This window comes from Rhinoderma darwinii, chromosome 11, assembly GCF_050947455.1.
Source record: "Rhinoderma darwinii isolate aRhiDar2 chromosome 11, aRhiDar2.hap1, whole genome shotgun sequence".
NCBI lineage: Eukaryota > Metazoa > Chordata > Amphibia > Anura > Rhinodermatidae > Rhinoderma > Rhinoderma darwinii.
In genome coordinates, this window is record NC_134697.1 from 46,654,521 (window position 1) to 46,672,285 (window position 17,765).

General features: G+C 41.2%; 1 protein-coding gene across 1 annotated transcript in view; it reads right to left on the minus strand.

The window, feature by feature from the left end:
• Window positions 1-5,767: 5,767 nt before the first annotated feature.
• ASAH2 (N-acylsphingosine amidohydrolase 2) overlaps window positions 5,768-17,765 on the minus strand; it is a 47,109-nt gene continuing 35,111 nt past the window's right edge. The window contains exons 19-20 of the mRNA XM_075842651.1: window positions 9,220-9,308; window positions 5,768-5,985 (exon numbers count right to left, since the gene is read on the minus strand). Coding sequence (XP_075698766.1) covers window positions 5,802-5,985; window positions 9,220-9,308 — 273 coding nt within the window. The 3' untranslated portion in view covers window positions 5,768-5,801. The remainder of the gene's footprint in view (window positions 5,986-9,219; window positions 9,309-17,765) is intronic.

Here is a 17,765-nt window from a genome sequence, read left to right on the forward strand (position 1 = left end):
CTACAGTGTCCTATAACAGGGTCAGTAACAGGACCCCGATACCAGCGACAGCCACAGTGACAGTGTCTTCAAAGTGAAAAAATAAAAACACATTTTTCTCGTTTTTTCTTCTACAAATTTGCAGCCAACAAGGGTCCACATGTTACTTTCGTTTCTAATGGTGAATGTGGAAGGTCTTCCCTCTTGGATATTATCGGAGATTAGTATCATTGTGTGGGTCCTACCCACATGTCAAATTACTGAGAACTTATAGATAAGATTGATGTTTACATTGCTAAGGCAAAGTGTTTTGTTGGCACCTCCCTGGCATCCAGCCCCTAGGGCACATGTCCTGGTAGCTTTCCCCCAGCTAGGCCTCTGATTTATTTCACAGTTAGGCTACATTCACACGAGCGTGGCCGACCTCGGACATGAAAACTGCAGTTTTTCACATCCGAGGTGCACCATTATAATATTAAGCTTAATTTACAAAAAAAAACATCAAAAAAACATTTTAGCTTTGTGAAGTATAATAGAAAAAGTTACGTTTATTAGCACTGTTCCAAAAAAAAAAGCTTACTTGACTCAAAAATACCTCTACTCCAAAAAGGCCGAACATAATACAAAATATGGATGATTATTGAGCTTCGGGCCAAGGGTGACAGTATTTCTCAAATAGCGCAGTTTGTGAACTGTTCTCTTACTGCTGTAGTGAAAATGTATCGTGAGTGGACAAATAGCACCATTGGGAATAACCGACGTGGTAACTGCGGATATGAGCGGTGAACGTCGGCTACAAAGGTGCGCGAGGGCCGAACGACACGCTACAGAGGAGCAACTCAAGGTGAAAATAAACCAGGGGGCTACCAGACTTGTGTCTAAAACAACAGTTCAGTGCACCCTACTGCGTATGATACTCTGAAGCAGACAGATGGTCACTGCTCCTATGCTAACAAAGGTGCATCTGAAAAAAAGGCTTCAATTTGCATGGCAGTATCGGTATTGAACCACCGATGATTGGCAAAGGGTTGCCTTCTCCGATGAGTCACGTTTTCTGCTTCATCGAACGAATGGATGTTGGCGTGTCAGGCGAGAAACATCAGAGAACAAACACCCTACAACCATTGCTGGAAGAACACAAGCTGATGGCGGCAGCGTTATGGTCTGGGGAATTTTTACATGGCATTCTCTGGACCCGCTCACCCATGTGGAAGTCACTCTGAACCAATTTGAGTATGAATCCATCATGGCAGATAATGTCCACCCAGACCAAGCACGACCAAGTCTTCCAAGTACTTCCCTGGCCCCCTAATTCGCCAGAATTGAACCCAATTGAGCATTGGTGGTAACACCTTGATTGTCTTGTTCGCTCTATGGATCCTCCCCCACGCACCCTCCAGCAAATGTGGGATGCACTGCAGGCAGCATGGCTCCAGATACCTGAGACAACCTACCGGCACCTTATTGAGTCACTCCCAGCCCGTCTAGCTGCTGTCCATGCTGCACACGGCGGTTACTCCGGATGTTAACTGGTGGTCATAATAATGTAACTGTGTATAAACATATTAAGCCTGGGGGCCCAAAAAAAACCTGTAGAAGAAACTGAAATTTTAATTGAAACCTATTCAACCTTGTACATATAAACCGTACAGATGTATACCACCTAAATAATATAATCAACAAAAATTATAAAAAAGAAAAGAAAATCTATATAAAATATATAGAAATAAGTAGCACACATGGTCTGGTACATCAGACTGTTAGGCTGGGTTCACACAACCTATTTTCAGACGTAAACGAGGCGTATTATGCCTCGTTTTACGTCTGAAAATAAGGCCACAATACGTCGGCAAACATCTGCCCATTCATTTGAATGGGTTTGCCGACGTACTGTGCAGACAACCTGTCATTTACGCGTCGTCGTTTGACAGCTGTCAAACGACGACGTGTAAAAATACAGCCTCGTCAAAGAAGTGCAGGACACTTCTTTCAGACGTAATTTGAGCCGTTCTTCATTGAACTCAATGAAGCACAGCTCAAAATTTATGGCTGTCAGAGAAGCCTCGCAAAATGCGAGGAGGAGCATTTACGACTGAAACGAGGCAGCTGTTTTCTCCTGAAAACAGTCTGTCTCTTCAGACGTAAAAGCCTGCTACCGTGTGCACATACCCTTAGTATGCTTGGACCTTATGTTTTTGTAAAATTTGCAGTAGTCAGGGATTACATAGAAGGATTCTTATGTAAATGTGGACAAAATATATAAATACCATGCCAAGATCTGCCATTGGAGGACTATGTCAGATGCCCCCAATCCTTCTTTATGGAAGAAGAACCTTGGTATTATATATTATGGGAGAGTAGATATGAAACAGTTTCAGAATAGTTTGTGCGTGTTGCACATTTGTTTTAGCGATTGATATTGGCCAATTTCAGGATTTTTTTATTTGCACATTTTAGATGGTTATATTGGTAGTGGTACTAGCAGCTGGCATCTCCACCAATTACCTAAATGATGGGGTCCTGGCACTCTTTGTTTATGACTCTCTGGTCGTCTGTGATTTTTAGAGATGGACACATGCTCTGCCATCACTGTACTGAAAACAATGGGCCTCATCCAAACCTATGAGTTTGATCCAGGAATCTGGGTCACTGAAAAAGCAAAAGTCTGAAATATAAACATTTATATTTTATATTATAGAAAATGATGTGAATATTACAGTGTAAAAGATTATGCTTTATTTATCATGGAAGATAAAAATAAATCTGCAAAGCCTACAGATAAAAGAGCTTTCCCAACTTAAACATTCATGGCATATTCATGGGATATGTCGGTCCACCAAGACCATTTTAAAGGAGAATGTAAAATCAATATCCAGACCAAAACAAAAAATTATAATTTGGTAGGAGAATGAACGTCCCGATCCCTGCCTCGCTTAGTAGACCTCCTTAGTAGTGGTTCCATGTCTCCAAATTCTCGTGGGAGAGGTCCATGTTTGTAAACCTTAGGATTCAAACATCCTGCAGTCCTGCTATGTATGATTGACCCAAGGGTGGTGTAGGGTATGGTAATCGCACCCAACCGAGTTACAATTGCTCAGTAATGGTGGGACTACTGCCAAAACTTTTTCTTTTAGGTTTGGCTGGAGAATGGCTTCAGCTTTTAGCACACTGTCAGAAATTACATATATAAGTTTATTATCTTTACTTTATTATTTTCTCAGTTCTGTCATTGACTCTCACAATATTGGCACAAAGCCCATAATATATATAAACAGATACATTCTTGAAATATTTCTCCTTGACTTACGGATGGCACCAGACCGTCAAGTTGTTTATGTCAATTGCCCGTAGGATGAAATTGTCCGTATATAGAGGCTCGCCTAGATGCCATCAGACAAAACTGAATGAAGTCAGGGTAAAACTTGACAAGGCACCCTTTATGGCTCATTCACACGAGCATGAATCTCGTCCGTGTACTGTGCGTTGAAAGTGCTTGCGTGTGCGTGAAAAACACATGCCACTCGCAAAGCACACTGATGCATAACGCAACGCACACGGACAGATTTACGTGCGTTTTTTATGCGCGTAAAATCTATCACGCTCGTGTGAATGTAGCCTTACACTTTACAGTCTCAGTTATAAAGCAAGGATTTAACTTTGGTTTGGCATTATCAGCAATTCCCTACCTCTATTAGCCAAATATCTCGTTTTACAACTAGGAGTGACTCCGCTAATAGAAGATAAGATGTAGCCCTCAGCTGAATACAGATGGTGTCATCCCAACAGCCCATCTACACATGTCATCTGCTGACTGGCTACTGTTGTCAGGTAATGTGACATCATTGTGGATGACATGTCATCACAGCAGAGACAGAAACATTGGAGTGGCAGAAAAGTTGGGGACTTGCAACTGGAGGAACAGAGCAGAATGTTAATGATAAGTATATTACAAAGATTGCATTTTCACTTTTTGGGAGACTTTTAATAAGTTTTCCCAACAGATCCGTAGTGCTATTACACAGAGCTTTCAATATTGTGAATAGAAAGTCAGATCTAAAGTAAGGAGCAGAGCAGAAGTACCAAGAGAATAAGTATCATGTATGAGGCTGTATTTGTAGGCCATGCAAGGTAAAACAAGGGTCATGGAGCCCCGTTCTAGAAATAGGTGCGGGTCCCATAGGTGGAACCTGCATCTATCGGTCATTTACAACATATCCTGTGGATATGCCATAAATGTCCAAGGTGGGAAAACCCTTTTAACAGTAATGTGAACAGAGCCTTACTGAAACTACAATGATCCAGCCAAAGTAAAACACAAGTGTCAATTACCATATCAACAAAATTTCTGTGGGCAATTATACATCTTTGAAATCTTTTTTTTTTGTTTGTTTGTTTTTTAATACAAATGTCTATCAGTGTGTTTGGTGTAACTTTCTAAATACTTTTTCCTAAAAACTATTTTTACTTTTTGAGCTAGAGCTGCTTTGTATTCTGTATACAGAGCAACTGTATCGTGCTCTAAGACCTGAATTCGTCAGGTCATCAGCAGTACTGACAGGTTCAATAATAGTGGGTCCTGCGTGTCTCTAACACGCAGGATCCACCTGTTATCGATCACATCGATGTTATGAACTTAGATGTGATCGATAGCAGCTCGATCCTGCATGTCACAGACACGCAGGACCCGCTGACACTGAACTTGTGGACCTGACAGCTACAGGTTTCAGCGCCAGATACAGCTGCTCTTTATACATAATACAAAGCAGCTGTATCTCAAAAAGTAAAAATACATTTTATTAAAGAGCATTTTGAAAGTTGCACCAATCACACTGAATTATCTTATAAAGGGGAAATTGGCAACTTTCTTGCCTCTCTGTAGCCTGTAGCTCCCCTTTGCCTACCTTCAGGCTGTCTGTAAATGTTAAGAAACCTCCTCAGTCACTAAGAAACCTTTCTAGACTAATACAGTATTAGTATAAGGAGAGGAGGGAGGTGCAGCTGCAGTGTTTCAGTAGGACAGCATGAGGATCAAAGAGGAGGAGGAACAACAGAGGAGAGACAGCCGATTGGCTCAGAGCACACAGCACAGCTGTTATATCACACCAGGAAGAGCCCGCCCCCTCAGCAAGCACGGAGAGAGAAAATTTATAGAAACCAGCGGTGTTAAGAAAAAAAGAGCCAAAATCTGCAGGTTAGGCTCCATTCACGTCATATGACGTCTTGCCATATGTTTAGCATACACCCTGGGGAAACCTCCCGACGTATACATTAAATGGAGACTGTGATTGATGCCTAAAAATGCCATCTGTCACCACTAGGCTATTATGGAATGTGTTTAATTGTTATGTCATGAAACCCTCATGACATACATGTTAAACAGATGCCTGTGACGGATGCCATACAATGGAATCTGTCACTAATAGGCTACCATGTTAAAAAAAAGTATACGTGTTTTTTTTGTTTTTTTTTTACTAAATTCTGTTGTATGGAATAGTTATTCTACTACACTATTCCATACCTTTTTTTATGGTATACTGACGTATACCGGCCAGCGAGTGGTCAAAAGGGCACTCTTGTGGCGTCCGGCAGGCTAATGTAACCCTATGGACACATTTAGCGTATGCACCATGAGCTTTCCTGGCACATACACAAACCGTGCATCACAACTGCGATGTGAGCAGGACCTTATACATAAACTTTCTGGCTGCACAATATCTAATACACATCTTAATCTGCCAAGAGGGATTGTGATTTATTTTTGTAACAATAGGTATGATATAATGTCACATACAGCAGCTTTATTATAAAAAATAATGACATGATCATCTAATAAATCTTCTGATCTCAAACTGAGAAGAGATTCCTTCATAGGGCTTTATGATGGTAGAACTTTGTTTATAATGTCCAAAGTGACGAATCCTGTAGATTCCAGACGCAGATGATATGGGTATGTGCCACTCAATTGTAGCATTGCTTTGACCTCCTGTGCCCTTATGCCAGTAATACCTATAGAAATATAAACTCAGTATAAGTGTTTCCAATAAAAAAAAAACTCAATATTTAAAGGGTATTTCCAGAGATTTGAACAACTGTTCAGGGTCTATATCTTACGCTGTATAATATAATGTATATTTTAAAAAAACAATCTCATGTTTTACCTTGCGGGACGAGTTGTATTTTTTAATTGCACCGCTTTTGGATGCATATAATATATTGATTAACTTTTATTAACTTTATTTTAGGAGGGAATTAAAAATAAACAGCTATTCCAGCATTGATTTAGCATTTTAAATTTACGCCCTTCACTACGCAGCGTAAATAACATGTTACCCTTATTCTATGGGTTGGCTCAATTACGGGGATATTAAATATGTAAAGGTTTTTTATGTTTTCCTACTTTTGCATAATAAAAACCCTTTTAAAAAAAATTACTTGTTTTTGCATCGCCGCGTTCCAAGAGTCATAACTTTTTTATTTTTCCGTCGATGTGGCTATATGTGGGCTTGTTTTTTTGCGGGGCAAGGTGTAGTTTTCATTGGTAATATTTCGGGGTACATGAGACTTATTGATTAACTTTTTTTACATTTTTGGGGAGGGTGGAAATAAAAGAAATTTTGCAGGTTTTTTTGTTTAGTTTTCTTTTTGGACGTCGTTCACTAGGCGGTTTAATTAATTTGATAATATGTTAACTTCATTGTTCAAGTCGTTGCGGTGATACAATATATGTGTATGTTTTATTTTTTTTACCCTTTTACTAAATAAAACCACTTTTTATGGCAAAAAAAGTATTTTTATTTTATTTTGACTGCAATTTATTTATTTAACTGTTTTACTTTTTTTTTTCTTAATCCCACTAGGGGACTTCACTTTGCGATCTTCTGATCGCAAATATAATGCTTTGGTATACTTGGTATACCAAAGCATTATTGCATGTCAGTGTAAGGCCGGGTTTACACGAGCGTGTGCGTTTTGCGCACGCAAAAAACACGGAGTTTTGCGTGCGCAAAAGGCACTTAACAGCTCCGTGTGTCAGCCCCGTATGATGCGCGGCTGCGTGATTTTCGCGCAGCCGCCATCATTATGACACTCCGTTTGGATGTTTGTAAACAGAAAAGCACGTGGTGCTTTTCTGTTTACATTCAGAGTTTGACAGCTGTTGCGCGAATCACGCTCGTCCCACGGAAGTGCTTCCGTGTGGCATGCGTGATTTTCACGCACCCATTGACTTCAATGGGTGCGTGATGCGCGAACAACGCACAAATATACAACATGTCGTGAGTTTTTCGTAGCGGACTCACGCTGCGCAAAAATCATGGACTGTCTGCACTGCCCCATAGACTAACATAGGTCCGTACGACACGCGTGAAAATCACGCGCGTTGCACGGACGTATTACACGTTCGTCTAAACAAGCCCTAAAACTGACAGGCAATCTATTAGGCCATGCCTCTGGCATGGCCTATTAGACAGTTACTGATGGCAGACCTGGGGGCCTTTGATAGGCAGCCAGCTGGCATGGAAACCCAATGTCACCCCGCAATCGCTGCGCAGAGTGACGATGGGGTGACAGAGGGAACTCCCTCCCTCTGTCAAGCACCTTAGGTGCCACAGTCACTAAGGTGTTAAACTGCTGCAATTGGTGTACCCTCCAATTCCAGAAGTTGCGGCAGGAGCCTGGCTGTGTATAACAGGCGTGCTCCTTCCGCTGATCTCGTGAGTACAGTGGCAGTAACCACGAGATCCGAGCGATGGATATATACTGCACGATGTGGGAACTAGCATCTGCTTGTGACGGATATATCCGTCACTCGTCATTAAGGGGTTAAAAAGAAGGTTCTGTCTGACTATTCCTTTAATAGGTGATAATAAAAAAAACAGCCTTAGGCCGGATTCACACGAGCGTGTGCGTTACACGGCTTATTCAGACGAACGGGATATACGTCCGTGCAACGCGCGTGATTTTCATGCGCTTTGCACGGACCTATATTAGTCTATGGGGCCGTGCAGACAGTTGCATGATTTTTACGCAGCGTGAGTCCGCCGCGAAAAACTCACGACATGTCCGTTCCTTGTGCGTATTTCGCGCATCACGCGCCCATTGTAGTCAATGGGTGCGTGAAAATCACGCGCACCACACGGAAGCACTTTCGTGGGATGAGCGTGATTCGCGCAACAGCTGTCAAAGTATGAATGTAAACAGAAAAGCACCACGTTACAAACATCCAAACGGAGTGTCATAATGATGGCGGCTGCGCGAAAATCACGCAGCCGCACATCATATGGGGCTGCCACACGGAGCTGTTAAGTACCTTTTGCACGCGCAAAACGCACACGCTCGTGTGAATCCGGCCTTATGGGAGCTAACATGGCTGAAAATGATATCTGACAGTCAGCTACTTCCTGTAAGAACTGAAAACAGAAGTAAGGATCACAAATAGCTGAGCTTACAAGAGAAATACAGCCCAGAGTTGCTCTACAGAAGGATTCAGGAGAACAGTCAAGTTTTTATTTTTAATTGGAAATACAATTTAAGGCCTTATTCACACGAACGTGTCCGTTTTGCACGTGTAAAAAACACAGCGTTTTTCCTGCATTGCAGTTCCGTGTGACATCTGTGTAAGATGCGCATCTGCATTTATTACGCACGTAGGTCATCCGTATGTTACGCATTTTTTACGTCAGCAAAAAAAACTGAATGTGTTTTATTTTTTCCTCATCATTTCTTTAGCAAACTGTACGTGAAAAAGATGGACGGCACACGAATGACGTCCGTGTGCTGTCCGTGATTTTCATGCACCCATTGACTTCAATGGGTGCGTGACGCTCAAAAAACGCACAAGAATAGGACATGCAGTGAGTTTCACGCAGCGGACACACGCTGCGTGAAAAACACAATGTCTGAATGGCCCCATTGAATTGCATAGGTTCGTATGATGTCCGTTGTTTTAACGCGCGTAACACGGACGTGAAGTACGCTCGTGTGAATTAGGCCAAAGACTGTCACCCTAATAAAAATGAATCTGAAAATAATTTAGTAGGATTTCATGGCACCTTTTTATTGCTGGGAACCCCCACAATGATATGTTTACCTTCCGCACCACAGGCAAGCATGATAGGATACTAAAGAATCGAATAAATGTCCAAGTGTCTAGCGGAAATGATGTGAGGAAAATAAATGAAACGTACACTACACCTCACAAACCACACACACTCATATATATATATCACTTATACTTCTCACCTTGTCTCCCAGGAGGCATCATTGTGCACTGTGCGCCATGCTCCAGTTACATTTTCATACTTTTCTACTTTTAAGTAAGTGTCATTGCTCTGAAACATAAACATTGTTATCAGCCTTGGAATGTTATTGAGGAGAAGCATTGTTAATTATGTATTCATTTATTGTTAGTTATTTTTGTCCAATACAGTTGTGACTTAAAGAAACATTTAAAGGAAAACCCTAAGCAAAACATAAAACACTGTGTTTTGCTTAGTGCAAGGCCTGAGTGGGCGGTGCATGACACAGAGATTGAATAAACAACAAAAAGATAATCCCTGTGTCATGCACCGCCCATTCAAGTCATGCACTAGGCAAAAAACACAGTGTAAATTTTGTTGGAATGATTGATGTGATTAGTGGACAAGGTCAGTGTTATGTCCGCGATCGCTGACCGCCGGCATATCCCACCTACCTGCAGCCGCAACCACAAACCCCTGGAACCTGATGCAGGACCTGTGAGTGACGTCACAGCGTGATCTCTCGAGAACACGGCTGTGTCTGCACTGCCAGATGCTGGGCGTTCTGAAGAGAAGTGGATGATACTTCTCGTCAGAACGCCAAGCTAGTAAAAGTATTAAAAACGCCGCGATGTACGCACATAATACACGCCCACTTGGACTTTTACTTTAAACACGCCCACTTGGACTTTTGCAAGCCTCATTTGCATAAATACAAAAATGGTCATAACTTGGCCAAAAATGCTCGTTTTTTAAAAATAAAAACGTTACTGTAATCTACATTGCAGCGCCTATCTGCTGCAATAGCAGATAGGGGCTGCAAAATCTGGTGACAGAGCCTCTTTAAGCATCAGACCACCAGCTCAGGTTGATCTCTAGGCTTTCTTATTGTTCCGATAAGACTAAATGTAATCGTCATTTCCAGCAGGAATAAGAACATGTCATCTTTGGAAGAATTTGCAGCCAGCTCTCTACACAAGAAGTAGTGCACTAAAAATAAAAAGTTGATTTTATGGATTTTACTGTATCTGAAACAAGCATACAGGGGAATATTTGGAAATATTGTCAGGTCATGCATTACTGCTTGGTGGCGGTTCAAGGGGTTAAACATACAATGAATTGCAACAATGCCATCTGCTCTGCAATTTTGCATTATAAATATATCCTATATAATTACAGGGCCAGAACCAAGCTCATACATATATACAGTACCGGAACCAAGCTTAGTACATATACATACATCACCAGAACCAAGCTCATACATACAGTACCAGAACCGAGGTCAGTATATAAATACAACACCAAAACCAAGCTCAGTACAAATAAATTTCAGTACAGAGATCATTTGCAAAGTCAGGTTAGCAGCTTCCAGTATGACGAACAATGGTAATCATATACTGGGAGTTGCTTACACCCCAAAAAATAGTACCCTCCATCATCTGTACAGATCATACAGTAATAGTTTGGCTTTGTTCTCACCTGCGTCGTGGTTTCGTTCATGGGTTCAGTCAGACCTTTCCGTCAGGGGAACCCACGAACGGAAACCAAACTATCACATCTAAGGCTGGGTTCAGACGACCTATTTTCAGGCGTAACGAGGCGTTTTACGCCTCGAATTACGCCTGAAAACACGGCTCCAATACGTCGGCAAACATCTGCCCATTCATTTGAATGGGTTTGCCGATGTACTGTGCCGACGACCTGTAATTTTACACGTCGCTGTCAAAAGACGGCGCGTAAAATAACAGCCTCGGCAAAGAAGTGCAGGACACTTCTTGGGACGTAATTGGAGACGTTTTTCATTGATTCCAATGAAGAACAGCTCCAAATTACGTCCATAATTGACGCCTCGCAAAACGCGAGTACGAGCAATTACATCTGAAATGCAGGAGCTGTTTTCTCCTGAAAACAGCTCCATAATTTCAGCTGTAATTGTCGTTATCGTGCGCACATACCCTAACTTAGATGTGATGTACTGCTGGTGGATCGTGCATGTCAAGAGTCCCACAGACCTGACGTGTTCAGGATTCAGTGTAAGAAACAGCTACTCTGTATACAGGATATAGAGCAGCTGTATCTCAAAAAGTAAAACGATTTTTTAATAAAAACGAATTATAAAGTTGCACAAAATACACTGACTGACATTTTTACATATATAAAAAAATAATCCCTTTCAAAGGTGTACATAACCTTTAATGCAAACAATCATATCTTGGCAATCATTGTCCAGTAAAACACGTAGCACATGCAGTTTTACCAAAAGGTCGGTGCAGTTTTTAAATGATTGTTAAGGTCTGCAAAAAACTTCATGGACATTAACAATCATTTGAAAACTGCGCTGACTCGTGTGAATGCAACATGTTGACGTGGTTTGCAGCTGTATCGTTGTAAGACAGCAGCTACTATATGTATACACTGTACGGGTATGTTCACACAGGGCGGATATGCTCTGTAAAAGCGCACAGCGTATCCGCCCTTTGCGTTGCAGGGAATTCAAGCTGAAAAACCGCACCAAATTGTGGTGCAGTTTTTCGGCCAGGAATGGCCGCTGCGGAAAACTGAGCAGAAAAAAATAAAAATGGATACTTACCATGGCGATGCTTCCCTCCTACATCCTGCAGCCCTGGGATGACGATTCTTCCCATGTGATCACTGCAGTGGTCACATGGGATGAAAGGTCATCCCAGGAGGCCGGCCCGGACGAAGAAACAGAATTCTGGGTAAGTATAAGATGAAAAAACTTTTCTGAGTTGCGTTTTTTTTTTGCGGCCTGCTATTTAACCTCCCCATTGAATTAAATGGGGAAAACCCGTAACAAATAATCAACATTTACGCAAATACAATTTATATGCTGCGGAATATACCGCTTATAATTTACACATTTGTTCAAATCTCACCCACTCTGCTGCTACGGTATTAGGGCTTGTCCACACGTAACGGAATTGCTGCATATTTTCCTTCTGGAATTGTTGACGGAAAATATGCAGCAGAATACAGTAGCAGCAAACTGGGGGAGATTTAACAAATCTCATCCACACGCTGCGTAAAATTTCCAACCAGAATTTGACCTGTGGTGCGTATAATTCGTACCGCAGCATGTTAATCCCCGCTGAGGAAAGTGACTGAATTGCTGCGTTTTTCAGAGGAGATGTCACCATCCCCCAACAATGAGAAAAACGCAGAAAAATACGCACCATTTTTTGTAGGAAAAAACGCAGGAGATGGTGCTGTTGTTCCGCAGCGGAATTTCTGCTAGTTCCTGCAGAATTTACAATACGAGTGGGCAAGCCCTTATAATGCGGATGAACGAAATCCATTGGTAAAATCTGCAGTATTTAAACTACGAGTGAAATAATTACAACAGCTATATCGTTCTGCACTCACACCCCCTTTATCTATATATATATATATATATATATATATATATATATATATATATATATACACATACACACACTATATATATATATACACATACACACACTATATATACATACACACACTATATATATATATATATATATATATATATACTACCGTTCAAAAGTTTGGGGTCCATGAAAACTCACACTTATATTTATCAATGATTTGCAAAATGACTAGAAAATATAGTCAAGACATTGACAAGGTTAGAAATAATGATTTTTATTTGAAATAATAATTTTCTCCTTCAAACTTTACTTTCATCAAAGAATGCTCCATTTGCAGCAATTACAGCATTGCAGACCTTTGGCATTCTAGCTGTTAATTTGCTGAGGTAATCGGGAGAAATTTCACCCCATGCTTCCAGAAGGCCCTCCCACAAGTTGGATTGGCTTGATGGGCACTTCTTGCGTACCATACGGTCAAGCTGCTCCCACAACAGCTCTATGGGGTTGAGATCTGGTGACTGCGCTGGCCACTCCATTACAGATAGAATACCAGCTGCCTGCTTCTTCCCTAAATAGTTCTTGCATAATTTGGAGGTGTGCTTTGGGTCATTGTCCTGTTGTAGGATGAAATTGGCTCCAATCAAGCGCTGTCCACAGGGAATGGCATGGCGTTGCAAAATGGAGTGATAGCCTTCCTTATTCAAAATCCCTTTTACCTTGTACAAATCTCCCACTTTACCAGCACCAAAGCAACCCCAGACCATCACATTACCTCCACCATGCTTGACAGATGGCGTCAGGCACTCTTCCAGCATCTTTTCAGTTCTTCTGCGTCTCACAAATGTTCTTCTGTGTGATCCAAACACCTCAAATTTCGATTCGTCTGTCCATAACACTTTTTTCCAATCTTCCTCTGTCCAATGTCTGTGTGCTTTTGCCCATATTAATCTTTTCCTTTTATTAGCCAGTCTCAGATATGGCTTTTTCTTTGCCACTCTGCCCTGAAGGCCAGCATCCCGGGGTCGCCTCTTCACTGTAGACGTTGACACTGGCGTTTTGCGGGTACTATTTAATGAAGCTGCCAGTTGAGGACCTGTGAGGCGTCTATTTCTCAAACTAGAGACTCTAATGTACTTGTCTTGTTGCTCAGTTGTGCAGCGGGGCCTCCCACTTCTCTTTCTACTCTGGTTAGAGCCTGTTTCTGCTGTCCTCTGAAGGGAGTAGTACACAACGTTGTAGGAAATCTTCCGTTTCTTGGTAATTTCTCGCATGGAATAGCCTTCATTTCTAAGGACAAGAATAGACTGTCGAGTTTCACATGAAAGCTCTCTTTTTCTAGCCATTTGGAGAGTTTAATCAAACCCACAAATGTAATGCTCCAGATTCTCAACTAGCTCAAAGGAAGGTCAGTTTTATAGCTCTTCTAAACAGCAAAACTGTTTACAGCGGTGCTAACATAATTGCACAAGGGTTTTCAAGTGTTTTCTAATCATCCATTAGCCTTCTAACACAGTTAGCAAACACAATGTACCATTAGAACACTGAAGTGATGGTTGCTGGAAATGGGCCTCTATACACCTATGTAGATATTGCATTAAAAACCAGACGTTTGCAGCTAGAATAGTCATTTAGCACATTAACAATGTATAGAGTGTATTTCTGATTCATTTAATGTTATCTTCATTGAAAAAAACTGTGCTTTTCTAATAAGGAAATTTCTAAGTGACCCTAAACTTTTGAACGGTAGTGTATACACGCACTAAACAACCTGATCTGTTTTTATGAAGAGGTGAGCAGAAGCCTAGACAGAGGGGCCACTGTGGATATAGTGTTTTTGGACTTTGCAAAGGCATTTGACACTGTCCCTCATAGACATCTAACGGGTAAATTAAGGACTATAGGTTTAGAAAGTATAGTTTGTAATTGGATTGAGAATTGGCTCAAGGACCGTATCCAGAGAGTTGTGGTCAATGATTCCCACTCTGAATGGTCCCTGGTTATAAGTGGTGTACCCCAGGGTTCAGTGCTGGGATCACTATTATTCAACTTATTTATTAATGATATAGAGGATGGGATTAATAGCACTATTTCTATTTTTGCAGATAACACCAAGCTATGTATGTAGTAATGTTCAGACTATGGAAGATGTTCGTGAATTGCAAGCGGATTTAAACAAACTAAGTGTTTGGGCGTCCACTTGGCAAATGAAGTTTAATGTAGATAAATGTAAAGTTATGCACCTGGGTATGAACAACCTGCATGCATCATATGTCCTAGAGGGAGCTACACTGGGGGAGTCACTTGTTGAGAAGGATCTGGGTGTACTTGTAAATCATAAACTAAATAACAGCATGCAATGTCAATCAGCTGCTTCAAAGGCCAGCAGGATATTGTCGTGTATTAAAAGAGGCATGGACTCGCGGGACAGTGATATAATATTACCACTTTACAAAGCATTAGTGAGGCCTCATCTAGAATATGCAGTTCAGTTCTGGGCTCGTTCATAGAAAGGATGCCCTGGAGTTGGAAAAAATACAAAGAAGAGCAACGAAGCTAATAAGGGGCATGGAGAATCTAAGTTATGAGGAAAGATTAAAAGCACTAAACCTATTTAGCCTTGAAAAAAGACGAATAAGGGGGGACATGATTAACTTATATAAATATATTGATGGCACATACAAAAAACATGGTGAAATCCTTTTCCATGTAAAACCCCCTCAAAAAAACAAGGGGGCACTCCCTCCGTCTGGAAAAAGAAAGGTTCAACCTGCAGAGGCGACAAGCCTTCTTTAGGCCGGATTTACACAAGTGTGTGCGTTTTGAGCGCACAAAAAACGCCGCATTTTGCATGCGCAAAAGGTACTTAACAGCTCCGTGTGTCATCACCATATGATGCATGGCTACTCAGCCACCATCATTATGACACTCTGGATGTTTGTAAACAGAAAAGCATGTGGTGCTTTTCTGTTTTCATTCATACTTCTTACAGCTGTTGCACGAATCACGCGCATCACACGGAAGTGCTTCCGTGTGCTGCGTGTGATTTTCACGCACCCATTGACTTCAATGGGTGCGTGATGCGTGAACAACGTACAAATATAGGACATGTCGTGAGTTTTACGCGGGGGACACACGCTGCGTGAAACTCACGGACTGTCTGCACGGCGCCATAGACTAACATAGGTCTGTGCGAGGCGCGTGAAAATCACGCGTGTTGCACGGACCTATTACACGTTCGTCCAAATAAGCCCTTACTGTGAGAACTGTGAATCTATGGAATAGTCTACCTCAGGAGCTGGTCACAGCAGGGACAGTAGATGGCTTTAAAAAAGGCTTAGATAATTTCCTAGAACAAAAAAATATTAGCTCCTATGTGTAGAAAATGTTTACTTCCCCTTCCCATCCATTGGTTGAACTTGATGGACAAGTGTCTTTTTTCAACCGTACAAACTATGTAACTATGTAACACTTTATATATATACATATATATATATATATATATATATATATATACACACACTATATATATATATATATATATATATATATACGCACACTATATATACACACACACAAACACACTATATATATATATATATATATATATATATATATATAGACACATACACTATATATGCACATGTACACATCACAAACACACACAAATATGCATATTACATGAACACATTCTACACATATAAAGTACACATTGTAAACACACATAAACTTACTTTTTATGTAGGATATTTGTGAAGGGAGTTCAGCAGGTTGATGGGGTGAGCCTTCATTCCAGCACTTCCACTGCTCACAGCCCGACACAGAGCCTGCCAACAGTCTCCCCTCCCCCTCCCTCACGTCCAGACTGGTAACAGCAGCAGGAGGGGAGGTTGTGTGAAAAGTAGGGAAGGGGGACTGGAGGGGGAGATTTTAAAGTAGCACAGGGAGTTTTAGTAATAGCAGCATAGACCACGGCTGCTATTACAGTTGGACAGCAGTTCTTAGCTGCTGTGCCGCCCCCTTTGAAATGCTGTACCCTGCCGCCTGAGACACTTATCGTTTGGGCGGCCAGCAGGCGGCCCACTGTTCACCGGTGCATCTGGCCTTTGCCAGAACTGCCAGATGGCCAGTCCGGCCCTGACTAATAATAACCAATGAAATATTCTTCTATAAACAAGATTGTGTTTACTCAAAAATGAAATCAGATAGATTAGTTTCACACAGCAAAAGAGAGGAGAATAATAAAGCTTTATTGTAAACATGTCTTTAAAGTGGCTCTGTCTCCAGTTTATAAGTGCCCTATCTCCTACCTAATCTAATAGGTGCTTTAATGTAGATAACAACAGGTTTTTTTTGTTGTTTTTTTTAATGTTTATTTTTGACCAAGTTCTGATCATTTTTAGTTTTACGCTAATTTGTTGTAGATGCTGGGCGTTTTTGTTCAGTCTTCCATGGCTCCGGTGAAGGACCTGTGGGAGGAAGTCCTGTCACCGCATGATCGAGAGAGAGCACGCTGTGCTGTTAAACAAGCTGGGAATGAATGAAGAGAAGTGTATGACGCTGATTGGTCAGCATCATACACTTTTCTTTACAACGCCCACTTGGGGAAAAGTAAAAAAACGCCCAGTTGGGCATTTAGTACAAATTAGCATAAAACTAAAAATGATCAGAACTTGGTTAAAAATAAACGTATAAATTTTTTTTTTTAAAAACAGTTCTCTACATTAAAGCGCCTATTAGATTAGGTAGGAGATAGGGCAGTTATAAACTGGTGACAGAGCCTCTTTAAGGAATCAGAAATAGTTTTGGCTAAAAGATACAACAATCCCGCTAAAACAGAATTGTGTAAATCATTATGCGTCATTTCTACTGTTTTCGGGTGTGTACTATTTGGGTGCATAATTCTGTGCTGATTGATTTCATAATATATCTTTATGGATGGTAGGAGCTCTTTATTTTCAGATACAAATCCCATGCTTCAATTCACACAGCTAAAGTTAAATAACAAATTCTGGCTTGCAGCAATTACCACTAGGGGGAGCACAGGAGCATACCGAAGACAGGTTTATAGCTCTTCTACAGCCGTTGTAGCCATCTTTAGTGAGTGCCCGCTATCAGTGGCAGTGTGAAAGAAAGCAGGGGATTTGGAACTCTGAAACTGAAATACTGAGCTCTGACCCCT